The 26,350-nt window shown below is 40.2% G+C and overlaps 1 protein-coding gene across 1 annotated transcript in view; it reads left to right on the top strand.

Moving 5' to 3' along the window:
- LOC126198519 (fibrillin-2-like) overlaps positions 1-26,350 on the top strand; it is a 732,236-nt gene that overhangs the window by 526,865 nt on the left and 179,021 nt on the right. Inside the window, exons 32-33 of the mRNA XM_049934905.1 lie at positions 4,271-4,409; positions 9,282-9,395. Coding sequence (XP_049790862.1) covers positions 4,271-4,409; positions 9,282-9,395 — 253 coding nt within the window. The remainder of the gene's footprint in view (positions 1-4,270; positions 4,410-9,281; positions 9,396-26,350) is intronic.

Here is a 26,350-nt window from a genome sequence, read left to right as displayed (position 1 = left end):
TACAATGGAGAACATGGTTGTTGAAAACGTCGTGCAACAGTAATATTATGCTATTCGGTTGTCTCTCTCTGTAGCCAGCATGTGTATCCATTCAGCTTGTGTAGCTGCTGTGCAGAAATTCCAGGTTTAATATCCAGTATAAGCAGGGATTTTTCTTTGGTGGGAAAACTGGAAGAGGGTGCACTCAGCCTTGCGAGGCCAGTTGAGAAGCTACTTAATGAGGAGGAGTGACTTCCAGGTTGCAAAGCTGAGATTGGCTAGAAGAAAGGTGTGCTGACTTCATGTCCCTACATACCACAGGCAGTGACCTAATTGGCAGAGTGTGATACAACACCTGGTCACCATTTTAAAGTCTTCAGGATCTGGTTGTGGAGTTAATTTTTAGTTTATGTTGTTCAAATATGTAGCAGGCACCATGAAGACAATGTTTCTCCAGCATGTTTGCTACAATATAACAATTTTCGCAACTATTGTCCCTGTAATTTATGTATTGACTAGCTTAAGTGAGTATGCAAACTCACAAAATTCCACATATCTCTGTTACTGAGTGACCTGTTGCAGTAACAAGCCCACTTACAGTGCTTATGCATAACATAGAAACAACATTTCTCCCAGGAGAAACATGCCTGCACACCTCTGACAAATATTTGTTTGCTGTAATCAGATAAGCAATTTGAATATGTAAAATTTGACTTATTGTGAACAATACTCCAGTCTTACAGTGCTAGTGCCGCTTGGCTGAGCTTATCTATGAACATATCTCTCAAGCAAGCTTATGCCATAAAAAAAACTCAGTCTGTATCTAGTTGCATCTTATCCCCTAGTTTCAAACTTTTATCACCCCCCCCCCTCCCCCCCAAGCCCAAGAACTCTACCTCACCAAACCCTCTGACAATCTCTCCTTCCTTATCCATAATTTTTTCATCTCCCTCCTTTGTGGACGCACAATGTTATATTCCACCCACTTCCTTCTCCTCCCCCCCCCCCCCTTCTGCTCTCTCTCTCTCTCTCTCTCTCTCTCTCTCCTCCCTCCTTCCCACTCTCTCTCATTTTTGTTACTGTACAAGCTACTTTTTTCATCTTCACTTTAATTGTACAAACCCAAGTCTCTTATATTTTTACCTTCTTGATCCTAGTGTACATCCACTTGCTATCTACAGGAATGTGAATTGTCTCCATTTTCTGTCTTTTACTCATCTTCATAGAATGAAACTAGAAAAAGAACAGTTTGAGGTAAAGAATAAATTCAACAACACCCTGTAGCCAGACAACAGAGATTATGTCAGTACACACAATCAAAGTCAAAGTTGGCAGCCATGGAGGTCTATAACAGTAAAATTAGTTTTCCATTGCATACAAGTAAATGATAAATGAGTGATACGGAAGGAGTTCCCTGATTTGAAGATAGAATGGGGTTGGTAAGGGAGGGGGGACTAACAACAGTACAAATACAAGAATTACTTCGTAACAGATAGATGTAGGATTGTTAATTACAGATAAATGGAATGGAACAGATCACAGAGAGTCTGAATAGTAATTAGTCTACTGGATAAAAAATTGAGTTTGAAAGCAGTGAGGTGCAGCTATTGGGAATTTGGACTAAACAAGCACTTATACAAAAAATGTCCGCAACAATAGAATGACCAAAATGAGTAACAGTGTAGATATTGTGAGCAGGTAGAAAAATGAGAGGTAATATTCACGTAAGTGGAAAAAATATGTTAGCGGTAAAGAAACATTCATATGTGCTCAGCATACTAAATATTTCTCAAACACTGTTTGGACACAGGATACTTGCCACACACACATATCACTCTGCTTTTCAGTATAGGCTTTATGGCTGAATACTGTTACTGCTAATTAAACTGAAGGTGTTATCTCCAAAGAAAGGAACCATTTGATGTTATGAAGTCTATAAACAGAAAGAAAATCAAATACTTCCTTGGTGTGCCCGCCATCCATTTACATGAATACATATCCCACGCTTATGAAGTACTTATTTGTTACAGTCATAATTACATCTTCAATTCCAAGTTCGTTCCCTAATCCGCTTTTCTGTTTTCCTGTTTAGTAATTCCCAGCATACATATCTCGACTGCTCACTGAATTACCCTAAGTTTTTTAATAGTTTTTACATTTACAACCCATGTTTCACATTCAGAAATAAAAATTGCTTCTCTACACTGACTGAACATTGGAAAATCCAGGATTTAATAACTACAATATTAATTAGGACATATTACTACACACCACATAAGCAAACAGACACATTTAATAGAAGACTGTCGAATAATGTTAAGGTGTTAGCTAAAATTGTTCATCAGATCTGGAACACACACACACACACACACACACACACACACACACTAATCACATTGTAATTGATTTTTCAAGCCTACTTTGTTGTGTTGAGTTCCTCCATTCTATGTACACTGGATTCAGTTCACTGCAATAGAATGAAGGTGGTTCCAATAAGTCCCATTAATGTGTATCCCTCCTTTGTTTTATCAATTCTGGTACCTAACACTGCTATAATTCTTTCCCCTCTCTCTCTCTCTCTCTCTCTCTCTCAAATTTATTTTTTAAAAGGGGGCGGGGGGTGTTGGGGATACCTCTCACTCCTCAGGGGCTACACTAGTTGAGAATAGACCAACATTTGAAAATACCATGGTGTTTATTTACTGAAAAAAATTGGGGAGTTAATCCACTATTCAAACCTGTGATTTTAGTTATAGCTGTACAGACAAAAGTATATGATATCTGAACCATTTTATTGATGTGAATTATGGTCTTTCCACAATCTGTTCCAAAAACATCGTTCATGTGAAACCAAACTCACACTTTTCTCACATGATATACTGAAAGCTTTGGATCAAGGCAGTCAGAGAGATACAGCATTTCTTGACTTTCTAAAAGCATTTGACTCAGTACCATACCTATGCTTATTGCCAAAAGTACAATCATAGGGGAGAAATGTGTGACTGCATTGATGACTTTTTGGTAGGGAGGACACATGTTATTGTGGGGGTTGGGTTGTTTTGGCGGAGGAGACCAGACAGCGAGGTCATCGGTCTCATCGGATTAGGGAAGGATGGGGAAGGAAGTCAGCCGTGCCCTTTCAAAGGAACCATCCCAGCATTTGCCTGGAGCGATTTAGGGAAATCACGGAAAACCTAAATCAGGATGGCCGGACACGGGATTGAACCGCCGTCCTCCCGAATGCGAGTCCAGTGTGCTAGCCATTGTGCCACCTCGCTCGGTATGTTATTGTGGATGGAGAGTCATCATCAGAAGTAGAATTAACTTCAGGTGTAGCCCATGGGAGTATGATGGGACCCTTGCTGTTCATGTAGTACATCATTGACCTTGCAGACAATATTATTAGTAACTTCAGACTTTTTGGAGATGGTACAGTTATCTTCGATGAAGTACTGTCTGAAAGAAGCTGCATAAATATTCCGTCAGATCTTGATAAAATTTTGAAGTAATACAAAGATTGGCAACTTGCTTTAAATATTCACAAATGTAAAACTGTGCACTTCACAGAACGAGGAAACGTATATCCTCTGATTATAACATAAGTGAGTCATTATTGGAATCAGTCAGCTCATACAAATACCTGTGTGTTAACACTTAGTAGGGATATAAAATGGCCTGATCACATAGGCTCAGTTGTGGGCAAAGCAGGTGGCACACTTTGGTTTATCAGTAGAATACTGGGGAAGTGCTATCAGTCTAGAAAGGATATTGCTTGCAAATAATTTGTGTGACTGGTTCGAGAATATTGTTCAAGTGTGTGGGACCCTTACCAAATAGGATTCACAGGGGGTATTGAATGTATGCATGGAAGGGCGGCATGAATGGTCACAGGTTTGTCTGATCTATGGGAAAGTTCGCAGAGATACAGAAGGAACTGAACTGAAAGACTCTTGAAGATAGCCATAAAATATCTTGAGAAAATCTGTTAACGAAGTTTCTAGGACCAGCTTTAAATGATGACTCTAGGAATATACTACACCCCCTGTATATCACTCACATAGGGATCATTACTGCATGCACAGAGGCATTCAAACAATCATTCTGCCTGTGCTCCATACGTGAATGGAAAGGGAAAAAACTCTAATAACTGGTGCAATGGGACATACTGTCTGCCATGCACCTCAGTGGTTACAGAATATAGATGTAGATGTAGTCGTGGTGGTTATTTTCCATGTCATAATTTGTGGAAGGTAGTGTTCATTTATATGGAAAGATGTTACTTTTTTTGCAGGTTGTCCTTGAAGATATTAATGAATGTGAAGAACTGGAGAATCTTTGTCGGAATGGGCACTGCACAAACACTTTTGGCAGTTTTATGTGCTCTTGTAATGATGGATTCCGGTTGCATGAAAACAATGCACAGTGTATAGGTAACGTCTGAAATCATTTTTTAAGGAAACTGTGTTTCTTTCACTCACTTTCTTATGTGGAGAGTGGAAATAAACAGCTTTAAAAAGTAATTTGTTTGAACTACAGGTTTCTCTAAAAATTAATTTGTAGCAGTGGATATGTCCAATACAACCAATTGTGAATAATCAGTTTATCATTGAAAATACATAGTATTAAATAACTACAATGTTGTGATAGGTGGAAAAAATATAAAGACAAAGTTTAAATGTAGCACTTAGAGAGTACATTTGCATAGCACAGGGATATTTTCCATCATATGTAAGCTTCCCCATCAGTCAGGTAAATTCAAGTATCATTTTGTTCGGTATGATGAAATAGTCCTTCTTCCCTCTTTGACTCTCTTATCTCCTCTCTCACAGGGAATCCCATCAGAATGCAGTACTTCTGAGTTAGTACTGTCAGTCCATCACATTTTGATATTCCAGAAATAGAAACTGCAGTATGGATAAAATATGTTACAAATTAACAAAAAAGTCATAGAAACAGTTGAAGAGTTTTCCTATTTAAAGCACAACAAATGGAGGGTGGGTGTGTGTGTGTGTGGGGGGGGGGGGGGGGGGGGTATATGAGTAACCATGACCTGAAGTGATTCTGGTAAACTAAATTGTGTTTTCAAATCCAAGCTTACAATTTGTCTGGAAAGGAAAGCGTTCAATAAGTACCAACAGTTTTGAGTTATGGTGGTGACACATATACTATAAATGCATAAACCATTTACAATCTGAGGCTCTCTCATTGAGTAGTTGTAGTGTAACATATCACTTTGTTACAGTGATGTGTTTGCACAGGGTATTTAGGACTGATGACTGTTGACTGCTGAAAAAAATTATTTGACGTAGTTTGGAAAGTGGTACAAGCATGTTTCTCTGTATGTGCATCCTGACTGAATGGCAATGGAGATGGTATTCCTACTGAATGTGATGACACTGTCGGTGGCTTGTATTTTGCCACACTTGCAGTGGAAGAAGACGGCTGTGACAAGGCTTTAAAAAATTCATGAAACAAAAGAAGTTCAAGTATTAGGGTTAGCTATTAACTTTAACGCTGATTGTTCACCATGTATTTAAGGTACCCTTGTCAAGCAGACAGAGAATTGTTTGAAATTGTTTCCTGTGTGTAAACAGTTGTTATAATATATGCAGTTTGTGAAAGAAGAAAATTCCCTCATTTAGTAGTGTGGAGAGAAGCAGTCTGGTGTCAGGTTTTCCTGTGTTAAATAGTTTATTATAATACACGTGGTTTGTGAAAGAAGAAAATTCTCTCATTTAGTAGTGTGGAGAGAAGTAGTCTGTTGTTGAATTTTGAGCACTCTGCAGCACGCCGAAAAGGAGAAGTCAGTGATATGAGGCAAAAAAACAGTATAGCTGGACACAAATTTGGAGAGAGAGAGAGAGAGATTTTTTCAAGTCAGGAGACAGGTAATGGCAAAAAGGCATTTTGATATTAGAAGCCTACCCTCCAGCTAATGTATTGCATTATTCAGCAGAACTTTCACAGAGATACCAAGTTAACATTTCACAGTGCAGAAGTGCATTTCTTTGATACTAATAGGGGCAGGTAAAAAGACTAATGGATGAGGGAAGAGATTGTAGTGGAGGATGTAATTATGATCTAAATGATATTATATAAAGTGACTGTTATTTGCTTTATAGAACAATGGTAAATGCAACAGGATGTATACAACCTGGGACAACTGGGAGATCCATGAAAAGCCTGGGAATTTTGTCATCTGGGAGAAAACTGGGAAAAACCTGGGAATTTTTTAGAATTCTGGGAATTTTTCATCATTTTAAATTTCACTTACATGTTTGTAACTTTGACTGATAAGAACCAATACTCTAACAAAGGATATTACTGTTATCTCGCTACTGCAGAATAATACTGCAGCAACAAAACATGAACGAGACGAAAAAATAAAAATAAAACTTAAGTTGTAAAGGAAATGCGCCATATAGAACAACAAAACACAGTGCTCATACAAGCATCTGCCAACAGCAAAATGTGTCAAAGGCTTTGGGAAGACTATGCAATGCTTCATAACAAGTTGCCTCTGATGAGTGTGATATCACAGCTGCTTACATTAGATTCGTTTGAGCAGTTGCAAGCAAGCTCATGCGCATGCACAGTTGAGTCACGTAGGAATAGTACCTTCTCCTGCCTCTGTCTACAGAAGTGAGGCAGTTAGCTGTATAAGCAGTAGCAGCAAGCAGCTAGGTGCTACCTGAAAAAATTTTACTGGCACACCTAACCTGCCAGATTCACGCATGTGCAACATGCCCGGATCTAGGGGGTGGGGGCAAACTGAGGTATCTACCCCAGGCAGAAATTTCAGGGAAGGCGAGGGGGACACCAGATCGATACTCTTGAGGGAAAAGACGTTGTTTCACAAAGTACCTAGCATCCAGCACACGTCGGTCTTTCGATAATTCATATGATTTTGAAATGCATCCTGCTGGTTTTTGAACAAATTCTATTTCTGAATGAATTATAAGTTGATTTTTGAATGCGTGCATAGTGTACATGATGTCTCTGCCAAGGGAATCCTCTTCACATCTAAAAATAAACTTTCCTGCAGACAAAAGTGGACGGGGCTATACGACCTGAGCGGAATAAAGCCGAATGGGTGAATGCCAATCGCTGTTTATGTGGTTGACTGGGTTTGCGAATGATAAGCATCATTGTAATTACTAGTGAAATTAGATTCAGACTACCAGAGTGGAAATAAACAATTAACTGGAATAACAGAAGTATCCAAGTAAATGAAATTTTGACAGAAAATTTTTGGCCAGACTGCTACATTAGTAAGGGCTAATTGTACAGTCCCCGACTAGCAGCCATTAAAGTTATATTCTGGGAGTAGCGTGGAAAATGCGTTGTACGAACACGTAATAACGCCTAACTGGAGAATAAACACCGTTGGTGATTGTGGCAGGGTTAGTGAACTTAACCGGAGAATAAGTTTTGACACTGGCAGGAATAGTTACATACTCATAACACTCTAAGTTGGCCAGTGGGCCCCTTCTGCCTGTGATTTGCGACATGCAAAACTGCTATGTATACTCTTTCAGCAATTTGACGGCCCTGTGGCCTCTATTCTACTTCGCAACTGTTGGTATGCGTAGCTCACTGCAATATGGCCTGCACCTGGCTGTAACTTGTGCTCAGAATATTGCACTAAACTAACTTTCCCTATCCTAAACGGTGGTGCTGCTACAGTACATTCACATAATTACAGAAGGCTAAAATATGTTATTAGTTCAGATTTTGTTTTATTTCCACCTATCTGACAGTCAAGCATTAATCACCTTGCAGAACAATGAAGTTATTTTTGTCAGTTTGCTAAAGAAATTTGGCTTTTATTAATCTGTTCCACTGAGGGAGTTGATTTCTTTGAAACGAAGTGTTTAATTCCACACTATTGGCTAGTCTCTACTGTTCACTGCATTTCAAGTGCACATTTTCATCTTATAGCACACATGGCATTATGTCGTAATAAAGAACCAAACATGAGATAATACAGTACTGGTACTCCAGGAAAATTTACATCCGAATGTGGACATACGACTGTGCACTTTAAGCGAATTATGGATTTTGGTATGGCTCACAAAATTCCAATGCTCTTGGAGTATCCTTTAATGTCTTGTTTCTTTTATGACATAATGTAAGATATTTTAATATTTTACATACATGAATGTAAGGGCGTCCTGCATCATCGTAGCTGCGCCTGTTATCTGGCGATCTCTGGCAACTGCTGAAACGAACCTATTTCTAACAGGTCACAGGAAAATAATGCGAACGGTTGTTTGAAAAGCAATACTTTCAAAGTAAATTTCTTTTTACACAATATAATTTATGTGTGAGAATGGATGATGAATTTCTTAAATCACTCTCAATTAAAGATCAACTCTTTGAGGACAACCATTTAGAATAATTTTGAGCCCAGAAGATGACATTTTCCCCCCTATGTCGTTAAAAGTTTTACTGGCACATTTGTGTGATGTATCTTTAAAGTGTAACACACGCAAAAAAGATCAACGTTATATGTGAAAGCTTAGCTTCTCCTGCAGCTTATTAATCTTCAAGACCAATGTTATATGTAAAAGCTTTTCTTTTCTTGTAGCAACACTATATTAATTTAAACCACTAACTTTTCTTATTTGTGTGTTCGTGCTACTTAAAAGTGATGTTGCTGTTGGCTGACTACATCACGTGTCCTATGCTCTGAATATCCGCTTTCATTGGCTGGGGAGATCATGTGACATTGGTCCCCCCCCCCCTCCCCCTGCACCACACACACACACACACACACACACACACACACACACACACACACACACACACACACACACACACACACATCCTCAGTATTGAGAGTTCCGCTCTAATGAACTAATGGTTTAGTGCCCCAAATTAAATCTGTCCACCTGTTGTCTTTTTATAACTGAACTGTCAATGAAAAGATTAGATAGCTACTCACTATAAAGATGACACATAAAGTTGCAGGCAGGCACAACAAAAGGACAGTTACACATTAAGCTTTCGGCCAAAACCTTCATCAAAAAAGAAAAACACATGCATGCATTCACCCAGGCAAGCCCACTTCACACATACATATGACCCCTATCTTCAGCTGCAGAGGCAAAACTGTTTGTGTGTTTATGGTGAGTAGCAAGACTATACACTGTTTGACTTTTTATAGTTAAGCTTCTTTTGCCTCTGTAATGAACTCATTGTTGACAGTTCATTAACTCACTGAAAATAAAGATCTGAATATTTTGCTATAATTTTATGAATTGTAAATTTATTTTGACTTTTTCTGTTTTCTATTAAAGATGTAAACGAGTGTGAAGAAGATAGGTCACTCTGTGCACCTGGTATGTGCATTAATGAGGAGGGATCATACCACTGCGTCTGCCCTGAGGGTTACATGGTTATAGCAAATGGAAGTAAGTTTACTCTTATTTTTAATTTTGCTATTTTGCTTTTTTTGCTTTGATTATGTTTTTGTGATTAGGTGCTTTATATATATATATATATATATATATATATATATATATATATATATATATATATATAAAGATGATGTGACTTACCAAATGAAAGTGCTGGCAGGTCGACAGACACACAAACGAACACAAACATACAATATATATATATATATATATATATATATATATATATATATATATATATATATACAAAGATGATGTGACTTACCAAATGAAAGTGCTGGCAGGTCGACAGACACACAAACGAACACAAACATACACACAAAATTCAAGCTTTCGCAACAAACTGTTGCCTCATCAGGAAAGAGGGAAGGAGAGGGAAAGACGAAAGGATGTGGGTTTTAAGGGAGAGGGTAAGGAGTCATTCCAATCCCGGGAGCGGAAAGACTTACCTTATGGCGAAAAAAGGACAGGTATACACTCGCACACACACACATCTCCATCCACACATATACAGACACAAGCAGACATATTTAAAGTTATATATACATGATGTGACTTACCATACAAAAGCGCTGGCAGGTTGATAGACACACAAACATACACAATCATACACACAAAATTCTAGCTTTTGCAACCAACGGTTGCTTCATCAGGAAAGAGGGAAGGAGAGGGAAAGACGAAAGGATGTGGGTTTTAAGGGAGAGGGTAAGGAGTCATTCCAATCCCGGGAGCGGAAAGACTTATTTTAGGGGGAAAAAAGGATGGGTATACACTCGCACATACACACATATCCATCCGCACATACACAGACACAAGCAGCTTGCTCTCCTTCCCTCTTTCCTGATGAGGCAACAGTTTGTTGCGAAAGCTTGAATCTTTTGTGTTAGTTTGTGTGTCTGTTGACCTGCCAGCGCTTCGTTTGGTGGGTCGCAACATCTTTGTTTTTAGATATATTTTTCCCACGTGGAATGTTTCCCTCTATATATGTGTGTGTGTGTGTGTGTGTGTGTCCTAAAGAACAGAAGAACAGATATCATCTTCACAGGAATCGGCAAAAAGCTGTGAGTAAAGAGTATAATGGGCAGGGGCACTATGAATATAATGCGGGACAAGAAGTTGGGAATGTGGGTCTCACGAGAGGTGTGCCAGAGATAAATTCCTGTAGTCGCACTATCCTCTGTGTCCTCAGTGGCTCAGATGTATAGAGCATCTGCCATGTAAGCAGGAGATACTGGGTTCGAGTCCCAGTCAGCGCACACATTTTCAAATGTCCCCGTTGACTATTATCAACACCTGTATGCAGCTAGGGGTATTCATTTCATTGCAAAAGATTCCCTATATCTTTGTACTGAACAATTCTCTGTAACTTTACTGCTGCACATAGTCAGGGAGCATCTGGAGGCCACTGCGAGATCTACGGTTCTGAGTTCAGGAATTCTGCCACTTAAATTCCACTATAGACTGTGTCATTGTTCATATAAACTGTAGGTCCCCCTATAAATGGTTGAGAAAGTCAGTTCAGAGGTCTAAGGAAGGCAAGGGCATATTACCTTCAATAGGACTATGCTTAGTAATACACCACAGTGTTAAAATTAGACCTTCAGAGCTTTTATCTCTGTAAGTACGAGTTATGATTGTTGAAATCTCAACTTGGAGGGATACCAATAGATTTCTTTTAATTTACATTATTTACAGTTGTTGACTTATGCTGATTTGTGTTATTTTCATCATGTTTACATTTTATAGCAACTTTCATATGTATAATGACTGAAAATATCCATATGCAGTGTGTTCGAAGAAAAGTGAGAGGTGGTATTTCTCATTGGAACAAGAAAAATAAGTCCAGTAAACTTGAGTCCAGAAATACATACTTTCCAAGACAAACACATGTTTGTAGGAAGGGCTGCGCCACGCTTGGTTGTGGATATTAGTGCATTCATTGTATTGGTGCTCCATCAAATGTGTCGGCGGGATATTGTGATATCTTACTCACAGTACGCTACCTACCATTAGGTGGTCTGCAGTCAGCTGTGTGGTTCGAGTTGTGTTGTAGATTACGCTAGTTTTTGTCATGTTTATGTGTCCTGTACAGTACTGTCAACCCTTGTTACCTATCATGGTGTCTTACCTTCTTCCAAATGCAGTTTCACTTATGTGTTCACTGTTATTGTGCTGTTTTTATGTACAAATTGTGCAGTATATTTAGATTTTCTCCCTTCCACCAGTTGTTAGCAATGAAAGCTTGCTACTCAACAAGTGAAATGGCAGATATGATAGTTTAGATAGATAGATAGAATTCAGATAGATGGTTTAGCAAATGAATGTAGCATTTGAGCACTTGCCCTCAACACTGAAAAATATCAACAGTGCATAGTGCTCTCTGATAAACTGTTTGGTAGACTTTCCCAGCCTCTGAGGGACACAGGTACCCTTGCACCTCAGCAGACTGACAGTGGAAGGCCCTCACAGTCCGCATGCATGACATGGATTAGTGTGTGCTACGTTCAGTGGAAAAAACCCCCGGGATCAACGTGTGACCTTAGCAGTAGAACAAGGCATGTCTTACTCTCCTATCTGGGGGATATTTCATGAACAATTGCTGTACCCATATCATATACAGCACGTTCAGGCCCTGAGACTGCAGAATCATCATAGCAGATAGCAGTTCTGTCAATGGCTGTTGTAGAAGTGTGCCACCGATCCACTACTCACATCCAAGATGTTATTTACTGATGAGGCAGAGTTCACAAGAGATGGTGTTGTGAATGTCCATAACTAGCACGTCTGGGCAGATGTAAATATCCAAGAAATTCAGGAAAAAGGGCATCAGCACCGATTCTCAATCAGCATATGGGCAGGCGTTCTTGGTGATAGATTAATAGGGCCATATGTGCTACTACAAACTTAACTGCGGCCCATTATTTACTGTATTCCCTACCTTGCTGGAAGCTGTGCCATTGCAGCAATGCATACAAATGTGGTTCATGCATGATGACGCACCAAAACACTTTCGTCACAACATGTGCGAACATCTGACACAAACATTTTGGGACCATTGGAGGGGAGGGGGGTGGGGTCATTGGCCTCCTCATTCCTCAGACCTCAATCCCCTAGACTTTTGGTTATATGGGGACACTTGAAGGAATTGGTCTACACCATGCCAAGGTAATGGACAGCAATGCATGGACACTACATGGTCGTATCTTCAATGTGTGCCAGCAGGTACAACAGTAACTGGGTGTACTTCAAAGGGTGGGTCACTCCTTAGGCTGGTGGGCAGAGGGGTGAATTGTCATGAATGGACGTCACGTTGAACACCACCTGTATACATGTGTTTATTGCAGAAAGTATGCATTTCCAGACCAGTGTGTATCAAACTTACCTTAGAAAGTATGCATTTCCAGACCCTGTTTATTGGACTTATTTTTCTTGTTTTGATGAACACTACCACATCTCAAAGTATTCAACACCTTTTTAACACCTTGTATATAATTAGGAAGCTTCACTTAGCTTTCTTTTTTCAGTTGAATGACAGTCACCTAAATTAAATGAATGCAGCCAATGGGAATGAAATCAGTGAAGATTCAATGACATGAAGTGATATCAGACAAGATCAATCTGAAATTTTGAACTTTAAATGTGATTAAAATTTTAGACTAGTCAAGAACACAAACCCATATTCTTGCTTATTGCGAGGCATCATCCTAACCATTAGGCTATATGACCAAACTTGCTGGCCTGACTGCAGCTTTCCTTGTCACTGATGCTTTACAAATTTCATCGCTATTGGCCTATTCATTTCATTTCAGCGATTCCATTTCAATTGATCTGTACTGCTTGTGGGAAGGTAAACCACTGTCCTCCCCCACGATGCTGTTCCCACATATCTCATGGGGTAATCTCTGGCTGTAAGTTCGGAAACAATGAGAGGAAGATGTGTTGGATATGGAGACATATTCAGATAGCAAAATGATTAAGGCTACTGCTTGTTAAATTCAAGATATGTCTCAGTCTGCTACAAATCTTCATTTGTTACTATATAATTCAGTTTTATATTTTATCTCTGCTATAATAATGCCACAGATTATACTGCATTATTCATCTTCCAAGTATGCATAGCTTCTCTGGCATAAATTTGTATCTAACAAAGTCCCGAGATTTTTTTGTTATTTATAAGTCTTTTGTGCAATCAATTAATAACTCATATTGTATTTCTTGAAAGATTGAACCATTGAACCATGTTGTGGTTTTACATTTCTAGTCCAGAGACTAGATGAATTAACATTTCTTTTTATGAGTTCATCTAATTTCTTTGAGTCATTTTATTGATCTAGTTGCATCTCTGATTTGTTTCCAAAAAAGGCTCTTCTAAAAAGAAGGGGGTTGGTGATCTCAGTAGTGAAGTTATGGCAGGACTAAATATGAAGATTCATACTGCTGATGTCTTCTGTGTTTCACCAAAGTGCCACCTTGTTTGGTGAATATTTGTATCCTGCTAGTGCAGATGGCATGGAAGGATATTGAACTATGGCCAGTTTGTATATCAGATTTTAAGGTTTACTGTCTGTCAATGAAAGCTTTGACAATGACTTTAACATATTGGGAAAGGGAGTACTTGTCACAAGAGATGTGGTGTGGCCGGTGCGTAGACTGTGGGGTCATATTTTTTTGCTGTTTAAGAGATGTCAACTATCAAATGGAGGTTTTGATGATGTTTTGTTGTTTTAATGTGGACAGGAGTTCTTATATTGTCTAGTAAAAGAAGGGGTAATTAGATGGATGACGAACACTAACTTCACTTAACGAAGGTTTATTGAGCACTTGCACATACAAGAGCACGGAGCAAACTGCCTCTGGTCAGAACACGTACGGTATATAAACAGTTACAGAACATTCCAGTACAGTGATTCTTGAAATTTGTGGATGCTTCTAGAATGTACCCGAACCGAATATAGAAATTAAAATTTTGCAGTTCAGGTGAGTTTTGAACTCACAACCCTCCATGCAACAGTCTAGTAACCGCTGCATCACAGTGACTATGCTACTCAGCTTCTTCTGCAACATTGCTCCTTTCTTAAGAGAACAGCATCTTGGTGTTATGCCGTCCTAGTCCGGGAATGAGTCATCGGTCCTGCATACTCCGACTCCCAATGACTGATGTTCACCCTGGCGATGATCTTAGAACTTCCTGTGCCACTATGCACTTTGTCACCTTTCCACTTGTTGCCTGTAGCTGGAGCTTCGAATTTACCCTGGGTTGCAGGATCCTTATAAGACTTGATTTGAAGGACGAGGACCATATCTCTGATCTTTCGTCATCTTGTGTCGGGGTCGAAATCTTCAACTTCATAAGTAACATCAGACAACTGTTTTACAACCTTATATTGTCCAAAGTAGCGCCTGAGGAGCTTCTCAAAGAGACCAACCTTCCGAACAGGGGTGAAGACCCAGACGAGGACACCAGGCTGGTAGACAGCAGGGCGGTGGCTCGCGTCATACCTTCGGTGATCATTTTCCTGAGCCTGCAGCATGTGGAGTCGAGCTAACTGCCGAGCTTCCTCTGCTCTGGTTAACACCTGGCTGATGTAGTCGTTGTCTACATCATCGGGATGTAACGGAAACACAGTGTCCGTCGTTGTAGTCACCTCACGCCCATGCACCAGGAAAATTGGCATAAATCCTGTGGTGTCTTGTTTGGCGGTGTTGTTGGCAAATGTCACGAAAGGTAGCATGTCATCCCAGTTGCTCTGCTCAACATTGACGAACATTGATAGCATGTCGGTCAAGGTCTTATTAAGGCATTCAGTAAGCCCGTCGAAATTTCAGTCACCAACTTTCTCTTCAGAATGTGTAAATATTTTGTTGACGCCCACCTAGGTAGGGAGAAATGATCATCATAATAAACCAAGAGAAATCAGAGCTCGAACGGAAAGATTTAGGTGTTCTTTTTCCCACGTGCCTTCGAGAGTGGAATGGTAGAGTAGTAGTATGAAAATGGTTCAATGAACCCTCTGCCAGGCACTTAAGTGTGAACTGCAGAGTAAACATGGAGATGTAGATGTAGGCAGTCGTGATGTGATGAGTAATGTTGCACCAACGGTTTATCTCTGGCACGATATTCGATTGAAAAACTTTCCCTCAATCCATAATTAATGACCTTGGGGCACCGTGTTTTAATACAATGTCTTTCACAATGAATTTGGCTACCTCGAATGCTTTGGCTGTTTTCATGGCTTTTGTAATGGCATAGCATGTCAGATAATCAGTGCAAACAATAATCCATCTATTTTCACTAGCAGATGTTGGAAATCGTCTGAGGAGGTCAATCCCAGCATGCTGGAAAGATGTTTTGGCTGGTGGAATTGGTATGAGTCAGCCAGGTGGTTTCTGACGAACTGTGTGTGGACACTCCTAAATAAACCTGGCCAGAAAAATCTCTTGCGGATCCTATCGTATGTCTTAATAAATCCTTACTACCTTGTTGTTGTTGTTCTGGTCTTCAGTCCTGAGACTGGTTTGATGCAGCTCTCCATGCTACTCTATCCTGTGCAAGCTTCTTCATCTCCCAGTACCTACTGCAACCTACATCCTTCTGAATCTGCTTAGTGTATTGATCTCTTGGTCTCCCTCTACGATTTTTACCCTCCACGCTGCCCTCCAATGCTAAATTTGTGATCCCTTGATGCCTCAATACATGTCCTACCAACCGATCCCTTCTTCTAGTCAAGTTGTGCCACAAACTTCTCTTCTCCCCAATCCTATTCAATACCTCCTCATTAGTTACGTGATCTACCCACCTTATCTTCAGCATTCTTCTGTAGCACCACATTTCGAAAGCTTCTATTCTCTTCTTGTCCACACTAGTTATCGTCCATGTTTCACTTCCATACATGGCTACACTCCATACAAATACTTTCAGAAACGACTTCCTGACACTTAAATCTATACTCGATGTTAACAAATTTCTCTTCTTCAGAAACGATTTCCTTGCCATTGCCAGTCCACATTTTATATCCTCTCTACTTCGACCATCATCAGTTATTTTACTCCCTAAATAGCAAAACTCCTTTACTACTTTAAGTGTCTCATTTCCTAATCTAATCCCCTCAGCATCACCCGATTTAATTTGACTACATTCCATTATCCTCGTTTTGCTTTTGTTGATGTTCATCTTATATCCTCCTTTCAAGACACTGTCCATTCCGTTTAACTGCTCTTGCAAGTCTTTTGCTGTCTCTGACAGAATTACAATGTCATCAGCGAACCTCAAAGTTTTTACTTCTTCTCCATGAATTTTAATACCTACTCCAAATTTTTCTTTTGTTTCCTTTACTGCTTGCTCAATATACAGATTGAATAACATCGGGGAGAGGCCACACCCCTGTCTCACTCCTTTCCCAACCACTGCTTCCCTTTCATGCCCCTCGACTCTTATAACTGCCATCTGGTTTCTGTACAAATTGTAAATAGCCTTTCGCTCCCTGTATTTTACCCCTGCCAATTTCAGAATTTGAAAGAGAGTATTCCAGTTAACGTTGTCAAAAGCTTTCTCTAAGTCTACAAATGCTAGAAACGTAGGTTTGCCTTTTCTTAATCTTTCTTCTAAGATAAGTCGTAAGGTTAGTATTGCCTCACGTGTTCCAACATTTCTACGGAATCCAAACTGATCTTCCCCGAGGTCCGCTTCTACCAGTTTTTCCATTCGTCTGTAAAGAATTCGCGTTAGTATTTTGCAGCTGTGACTTATTAAACTGATAGTTTGGTAATTTTCACATCTGTCAACACCTGCTTTCTTTGGGATTGGAATTATTATATTCTTCTTGAAGTCTGAGGGTATTTCGCCTGTCTCATACATCTTGCTCACCAGATGGTAGAGTTTAGTCAGTACTGGCTCTCCCAAGGCCATCAGTAGTTCTAATGGAATGTTGTCTACTCCCCGGGCCTTGTTTCGACTCAGGTCTTTCAGTGCTCTGTCAAACTCTTCACGCAGTATCTTATCTCCCATTTCATCTTCATCTACATCCTCTTCCATTTCCATAATATTGTCCTCAAGTACATCGCCCTTGTATAAACCCTCTATATAGTCCTTCCACCTTTCTGCCTTCCCTTCTTTGCTTAGAACTGGGTTGCCATCTGAGCTCTTGATATTCATACAAGTGGTTCTCTTCTCTCCAAAGGTCTCTTTAATTTTCCTGTAAGCAGTATCTATCTTACCCCTAGTGAGACAAGCCTCTGCATCCTTACATTTGTCCTCTAGCCATCCCTGCTTAGCCATTTTGCACTTTCTGTCGATCTCATTTTTGAGACGTTTGTGTTCCCTTTTGCCTGCTTCATTTACTGCATTTTTATATTTTCTCCTTTCATCAATTAAATTCAATATTTCTTCTGTTACCCAAGGATTTCTATTAGCCCTCGTCTTTTTACCTACTTGATCCTCTGCTGCCTTCACTACTTCATCCCTCAGAGCTACCCATTCTTCTTCTACTGTATTTCTTTCCCCCATTCCTGTCAATTGTTCCCTTATGCTCTCCCTGAAACTCTCTACAACCTTTGGTTCTTTCAGTTTATCTAGGTCCCATCTCCTTAAATTCCCACCTTTTTGCAGTTTCTTCAGTTTCAATCTGCAGTTCATAACCAATAGATTGTGGTCAGAATCCACATCTGCCCCTGGAAATGTCTTACAATTTAAAACCTGGTTCCTAAACCTCTGTCTTACCATTATATAATCTATCTGATACCTATTAGTATCTCCAGGATTCTTCCAGGTATACAACCTTCTTTTATGATTCTTGAACCAAGTGTTAGCTATGATTAAGTTATGCTCTGTGCAAAATTCTACAAGGCGGCTTCCTCTTTCATTTCTTCCCCCCAATCCATATTCACCTACTATGTTTCCTTCTCTCCCTTTTCCTACTGACGAATTCCAGTCACCCATGACTATTAAATTTTCGTCTCCCTTCACTACCTGAATAATTTCTTTTATCTCGTCACACATTTCATCAATTTCTTCATCATCTGCAGAGCTAGTTGGCATATAAACTTGTACTACTGTAGTAGGCATGGGCTTTGTGTCTATCTTGGCCAAAATAATGCGTTCACTATGCTGTTTGTAGTAGCTAACCCGCACTCCTATTTTTTTATTCATTATTAAACCTACTCCTGCATTACCCCTATTTGATTTTGTATTTATAACCCTGTAATCACCTGACCAAAAGTCTTGTTCCTCCTGCCACCGAACTTCACTAATTCCCACTATATCTAACTTTAACCTATCCATTTCCCTTTTTAAATTTTCTAACCTACCTGCCCGATTAAGGGATCTGACATTCCACGCTCCGATCCGTAGAATGCCAGTTTTCTTTCTCCTGATAACGACGTCCTCTTGAGTAGTCCCCGCCCGGAGATCCGAATGGGGGACTATTTTACCTCCGGAATATTTTACCCAAGAGGACGCCATCATCATTTAATCATACAGTAAAGCTGCATGTCCTCGGGAAAAATTACGGCTGTAGTTTCCCCTTGCTTTCAGCCGTTCGCAGTACCAGCACAGCAAGGCCGTTTTGGTTAATGTTACAAGGCCAGATCAGTCAATCATCCAGACTGTTGCCCCTGCAACTACTGAAAAGGCTGCTGCCCCTCTTCAGGAACCACATGTTTGTCTGGCCTCTCAACAGATACCCCTCCGTTGTGGTTGCACCTACGGTACGGCCATCTGTATCGCTGAGGCACGCAAGCCTCCCCACCAACGGCAAGGTCCATGGTTCATGGGGGAAGCTTACTACCTTAAACTACCTTAAATTGTCCTTTCACATCCTCTGACCGATTTCAGGCAAGCATAATTTGAGATATCTTGGCGTCCTCCTTCTGCTCAGCAGAGAGATCCTGGAGTGCAGCGAGGCAGTCACTATCTTCATCAAAGTCTTGATGGTCTTGCACAGGGTTTCGTGAGAGACAGTCGTCATCTTGGTGTTTTCTTCCACTTTTGTGCACTATGGTAATGTCATACTCTTGCAGATGTAGTGCCCACCTGGCGAGTCAGCCTGTTGGATCCTTAAGACCTGTCAACCAACAAAGTGAATGATGGTCTGTAACAACTGTGAATGGCCTTCCATAGAGATACTGTCAAAATTTGCACATGACCCACATCACAGCGAGACATTCTCTTTCTGTAGTTGAGTAGATTCTCTCAGGTTTTGTAAGTGTTCTAGAAGCATAGGCTCTTTTCCATTCGAAATTTGCACCAGAACAGCACTGATCCCATACCAACTGGCATCTGTGTGTAGTTCTGTAGGTGCTTTCTCATCATACAGACCAAGTACAGGGTCAGTCGTCAGAGCTTTTTACAGTACATCAAAAGAATATTGTTGAGCACCACACCAGATAAATTAAGCATTGGCTTTTAACAACTCTTGGAGTGGCCTGGCTTTGATACAAAAGTCTTTGATAAAATGACGGTAATAATAACATAATCTGAAGAAGCTTCTCACATCTCTAATACTTTTGGGAATACGAAATTCCGTTATAGATCTCATGTTTTCTGGGTCTGGCCTCACACCTTCATTTGACACAAGGTGTCCAAGTATTTTGATTTCTTTTGCTCCAAAGAGACACTTTTTTGGATTAAGGATCGGTCCGGCTTGTTGTAGACACTTAAGAACAGCCTTGAGTCTCTTTATGTGTTCATCAAATGTCTCTGAGAACACTATAATGTCATCTAAATAACAAAGACACATCATCTAGTTCAGGTGATTTAGAAGATTATCCATCATCCGTTCAAAAGTTGCTGGAGCATTACACAAACCAAACGGCATTACCTTAAACTCAAACAGGCCCTCAGGGGTAATGAATGCAGTTTTCTCAAGATCAGCCTCATCTACTTCAATTTTCCCCTTCAGACAATCTAGTGTATTGCCAGTTCGTGGAAGGGGGTAAACGTCCTTTTTAGCTATCTTATTAAGCTTCCTGTAATCAACACAAAAGTGCCAGCTACCATCCTTCTTCCTGATGAGAACCACTGGTGACGAACTTGGACTCTGCGAAGGCTGAATGATGTCATTCTTCATCATTTTCTCTACCTCATCACGAATTATTCAATGTTCTGTTGCTGACACACGATACACTCTCTGGCTCTGATGGTCTCCAGTACTAATTCGGTGCTTCACCATTGATTTGTTGGAGTGAAGCATTCAGAGAACTCTTGAAGAATGTCAAGTAACTTCTTCTGTTGTCCCTTAGTGAGATCTGGTGATAGTCGAGCTAGAAGATCTTGTCTCATAGCGATAGTGCCAATTTTGCCCACAGACTTGGCATGGCTCAGCTGTTCGGCAATTAACGGCTCAGTGTTTGCTACACATATGTGTCTTAGAAGGATCTGCGGTTCTCGGCAACAGTTAACTATCTACAATTCACTGAATTCGTTCTTAAACGAGACAACAGAGGCTGGGATGCCCGAGTTATTCTTCAGTGGTATGATTCTCTTACATTCCACTACAAGATCCATGGGTTGATGCATGGCATGACACATGACAGCTACCTTTCTAGCGCTGATTGCAGGAATGATCACGTCATCCACCACACATAATCTCCACACACTCAGATGCGCATCTTCCTGTCCACAGTCTCTCATCTCGTCTAGCATAATCTTCGAATGACCACAATCTATAATTGCCTGAGAAGCTTTCAAAAAGTCCCATCCGAGAATGACATCATGACTACACTCTTGTAAGATGATGAATTCTAAGGGCTGTGTATGGTCACTTATACCCACACAAATGGTACATCTTCCTGTAGGTTTTACATATTTCCCATTAGCCACCTTCAGCAGAGAAGTTTTGTTGTTGACGAATGTGGTTTTCTGCAGCTGGCGACGGTACTTCTCCGAAATGACTGCACATGATGCTCCAGAGTCCACAAGAGCTTGGGCTGGGTGGCCATCCATGAGTATATCGACATAGTTTCCTATCATTTTTATAGTGATCGATGGCAGGGAATTTTTCTCTTCGGCGGCCTCACCTCCAAGGAAGGTCACACCCTTTAGTTTTCCAGGTTGCGGTGGCTAGGAGATCGGCTGGTGCTTCTAAACCGTGATGGAGACCTTGATCAGCGTGTTGGGGAGCGTCTTCTTCAGTGGCTACCGTATTTACTCGAATCTAAGCCGCACTCAAATCTAAGCTGCACCTGAAAAATGAGACTCGAAATCAAGGAAAAAAAATTTTCCCGAATCTAAGCCGCACCTGAAATTTGAGACTCGAAATTCGAGGTGACAGAAAAGTCTTAGGCCACACCTCCAAATCAAAACAAAGTTGGTCCATTGTAATATGAGACACAATTGAGGTCGAATGAATGACGATACAGCTACAGTAGTTTGGTTCGAGTCGTAAGCTTAGCAGTTAAGCTTTACCAGGTAGCCATTGCTATGCGCCAGGTGCTCCGTCCGTATTTATACGGGTACCCTTCCTTTTTCACGTGCTTCGTCTGGTTTGAATTGATTGCTCTCTCTCTCTCTCTCTCTCTCTCTCTCTTTTTTTCCTTTTTTTTTAAAAAAAAAAAAAAAGAAAGAAAAAAATGATAAGTGCCGTTCTCTTTGTTATAGGTGTTTACGTCACTCTAAGCTGAAAATGCATTACTGTACTGCGTCATGGATTGTTTGTTGCATTCTGATAATGTGTGTTTACAACCTGTCGCCGCTCGCAGCATGGCTTGCTTTTGTGCACGCTACTGCCACTAACAATTAAAAAATGAAAGAGAGGAATCATCTCATTAGCGAAACAATGGCAAGAGACTACTATTTGTTGTTACTTACACTGCTGCTTTCTTCGATAATGATCAACAAGAACCAAATAATAGACTGCATATGATAGAAGATGTTCTGAACGAGAGTTTAGCGAAAATTTTTCTCCGTTTGAAAATCTTTGCAGATGGCTCTTTAGTACATTACATTCTGCTCAGAAATGAGAGTCATCTTAGTTTTAAAAATCTAGTCAATTGCCGTGCTTCATTTCTGACTGTACCACTATTAGGCATAAGAATAATACGAATATAAACATGACATGATATGTATATTCTTCCGTATTTGCTGTTGTCTCACTCTAGTTTGTAGCTTATTAGGCAGACAGGATTTAAATGAGCAAACATGAAACAATACATGGCAAAATGTTTATATTCATATTATTCTTATGGTGAAGAAAATACTGCATGTGATTCACAATACATAAAAGTTCCTATTAGCAACCATCTCTTCTCACAGGTAGGAAAAAATTCAGAACGTAGAGTTGGCCATATTGACAAACATCCCAAACAGTCTTGCCAGTCGGATTTTCGTAGTACATTGAAATGCTGCTACATTCGAAGATGAACAAAACGGAATTTGTATTTACTTCGTTGGATAATGTATGAAAATGCAGTGTTCGAAACTCGGGGCGGAGAAAAAAGCTCATCTTCCACCTTTTTTTAAATTTATTTACTGACGCAGAGCTGTTGGCACCAGTATTTATCTTTGTGCCTGCAAAGCATGCCTGTGTAGCGCTACATATATTCGACAGCAGAACTTAGTTGTGGCGGCACCTACCAACATTTTTCAGAACTTCCGCTTACTTTTCACTCAATTCGAAGTCGCAGGCGGTTTTTTGGATTACAAAAACTGTAAAAAAGTGCGGCTTAGATTCGAGTAAATATGGTAGCTTGCGGCGATCGTGACCTACGTCATCCTGCACCCACATTTTCTTGTGCATCCCGTTATTGGTGTCGCCTAAGATTGGTCTGCCTGTCTTCTGGCATGGGCATCATCAAATATCCACCACCTTTCGTGACAATAGTGCACCACATGTCCCAGTCGTCTGCAGTTGAAACATACTCGTTGGTTATCCTGGGTCCTCCAGACGCCAGTATTCCTTCGTCCCCAAACAGGTTCCTCATGCGACATTGTAGGAACATAACTTTGCCTGGGGAAATGAAGGACGAGAGATTTGGTTCATGTCTGTTCTGCTTCCTCCCTTATGACCTCTGGAAGCATCTCGGTTTTTTGCTCATCGTGCAATCCAGTGCCTTCTCAACTTCCTCTCTCACTATCTGACGAGGAATACTTGTGAAATCATTTCCTTCCTCCATCATAGACATCGATACGACATTTGGAAGCCATTCAAACTTCTTGCGAGTAATTCTTTTTTTATGCATTGTCTTGATACACTGGCACCATTTTAAGAAGTCATCTGCTGTCAAAACCTCCTTCAGGAGTAGGGCTTGATACATGTCCTCAGCAACACCCTTCATGCAATGTGCAACCTTATCTTCCTCCTTTGTTCTAGGATCCACTATTTTACACAGCTCCATGACATCTTGAATGTAGGATGCTGTAGTTTTTTCTGGGCAGTGTGCCCTGCACTTTAATTTATCTTCAGCCTTGCACGTCTGTCGTTATGTGTCGTCGAAATATTTGTGCAGTTCCTCCTGGAATACTTCACAGCTTGTGAACTTCTCCTCATTGTTCTAATACCATTGCTTGGCAGTGCCCCCCAAGTAGAAAAATATGTTAGCCAAACACACGGTGTCATCCCATTTGTTAAATTTGGCTATACACTCATATACCTTCAGCCACTTGTTTGGATCTTGGCCATCATCACCAGAGAACCTGGAAGGATGTCTCATGTGGTGACACGCAGTTGCTGTCATCATAACGTCCTGTTCTTGTTCTGTCACCTATAGATTGCGATCTGTTGAATATGGCTTGAACTCTGGTTTCTCGCCATGTGAACGCTGGCTCTGTCGTGGCCTGATGGGAACCACTGTGTCATCGATAATGTGCTCTATCACAAGGTCCAATACCCAAGCGCCTCCACCAGAATAATGCCATGTAGAAGAAGGTGTAATTAGATGAATGATGAACACTAACTTCACTTATCGAAGGTTCATTCACCACATTCATGTACAAGAGCGTGGAGCGAATTGCCTTCTGCTGGAACACATACGGTATATATACAGTTACAGAACATTCCAGTGCAATGATTCTTGACATTTTTGGATACTTTTAGAATGTCATCATCATCGGTTATCTGCTATATTAGCAGGTCCTTTGCCTCTCCATTTTCTGCGATCCATTGCTTCCTTGTTAAGGCTGCTGTATATTGTACCGTCCATCATGTCATCCAGTATCTGGAATCTCTTCCTTCCTCGCTTCTTTTTCCCTTCTACATAACCTTCTAAAACTTTTTTTTATCAGTCCGTCATTCTTTCTTAATATATGCCCAATCCAATTTCTTTTTCTTCTCTTTATTACATCTAGTAACTGTCTTTTCTCTCCCACAAATTCTCAATACCTCTTCATTTTTTACTCTGTCCATCCAACTTATTCTTTCCATCCTCCGCCATGTCCAGATCTCAAAAGCCTGCAGCCTTTCTCTGTCTTTCTTCCTCATAGTCCATGTTTCTGCGCCATATAGAAGAACACTCCACATAAGACATTTTATGAATCTCTTCCTGAGTGCTGCAGAAAATTCTCCTTTTCAACGCCTCTTTTGCCATTGCTATCCTTGTTTTAATTTCTGTGGTGCACTTCCAGTCGGTGTCTATCCTGCTTCCAAGATACTTAAAATTTTGCACCTGTTCTAGTATTTCTCCATTCAGCATTATTTTTATTTCCTTATTTCCTCCCAGTGCCAATACTTTTGTTTTATTTGTGTTAATTTTCATTCCATATTTTTTTCCGTTAGTTTCAATGGTGTCCACCAAATCCTGTAATTCTTTTTCCCCTGTGGCTAGGAGGACCATGTCATCAGCAAACCTCAAACATCCTACTCTTATTCCTCCAATTCCTACGCCTTTGTCATCTGATGAGGATTTGTCAATCATATTTTCCAAGTAGAGATTGAAAATAGTTGGTGATGGACAGCATCCTTATCTTACTCCTTTTCCTAGTCCAATCCAGTTTCTACTTTCTCCTCTCACTTTAATTGAAACTTTTTGATTAAGATATAATGAGTTTACAAGTCTTCTGGTTTTCCAGTCCACTCTCTTTTCCCTCATTATAGTCGCAAGCTTGTCCCAAACCACATTGCCAAATGCCTTTTCTAGATCAATGAAGCACATATATAGGTCTCTTCCTTATTCAATAAACCTTTCTCCCAAGATTAGTAGGAGCCCTATTGCATCTCTTGTGCCTGTATTCCATCTAAAGCCAAACTGCTCCTCGCCAAGATTCTACTCCATTACTTTTTCAAGTCTTTTATTAATTATTCTTAACATTACTTTGGCTGCATGTGAAATGAGGCTGATTGTCCTGTGCTCGCTGCATTTCCTGGTTCCTTGTTTTTTCGGTAATGGAATCATTACTGCTGTCAGAAAGTCCTTAGGCCAGTCACCACTGTCATATAGTTTATAACATAATCTCAATATTTCTCGTATTCCATCTTGGTTCAAGCATTTTAATATTTCTCCTTGTATCGTATCTGTACCTACCGCTTTGCCATTTTTCATTGCAGCTATGGCAGACTTTACTTCTTCCATTTTGATGGTTGGTCCTTTCTCGTCATCACTTACACTGTTGTGTGATTCAAGTTCCAGAGTTTCTGGTTTGCTATTGGTGTCATATAGCTCTTTTAGATATTCTTCCCATCTATGGAGGACATCGTCACGATCTTTGTACACTACCTCTTCGTCTTTACTCAAAATTTCCATAGTAGAACTTCCTGCTCTGCTTTGTTCCCATGTCATAGTCTTTACTGTGTTGTATAGTAGGTCATATTTTCCTTTCCTGTCCAGTTCTTCAATTTCATCACATTCCTCATTTAGCCATTTTTTCCTAGCCTGCTCTGTTTCTTTTCGCAGTTCATTATTTAACCTTCGGTATATCTTTCTTGCATCTTCAGTGCTCTTGTTTTTCAATTTTCTTCCCCCCTCCATCTTGGAAATCATTTCTTGTGCGACCCATGGGTTTTTTGACCTTTTCCCTTTTACAT

The sequence above is a fragment of the Schistocerca nitens genome, chromosome 8 (assembly GCF_023898315.1).
Source record: "Schistocerca nitens isolate TAMUIC-IGC-003100 chromosome 8, iqSchNite1.1, whole genome shotgun sequence".
In the NCBI taxonomy this organism is placed as follows: Eukaryota; Metazoa; Arthropoda; class Insecta; order Orthoptera; family Acrididae; genus Schistocerca; species Schistocerca nitens.
Note: the sequence above shows the minus strand (reverse complement) of the source record. Positions and strands in the feature narration are given on the sequence as shown.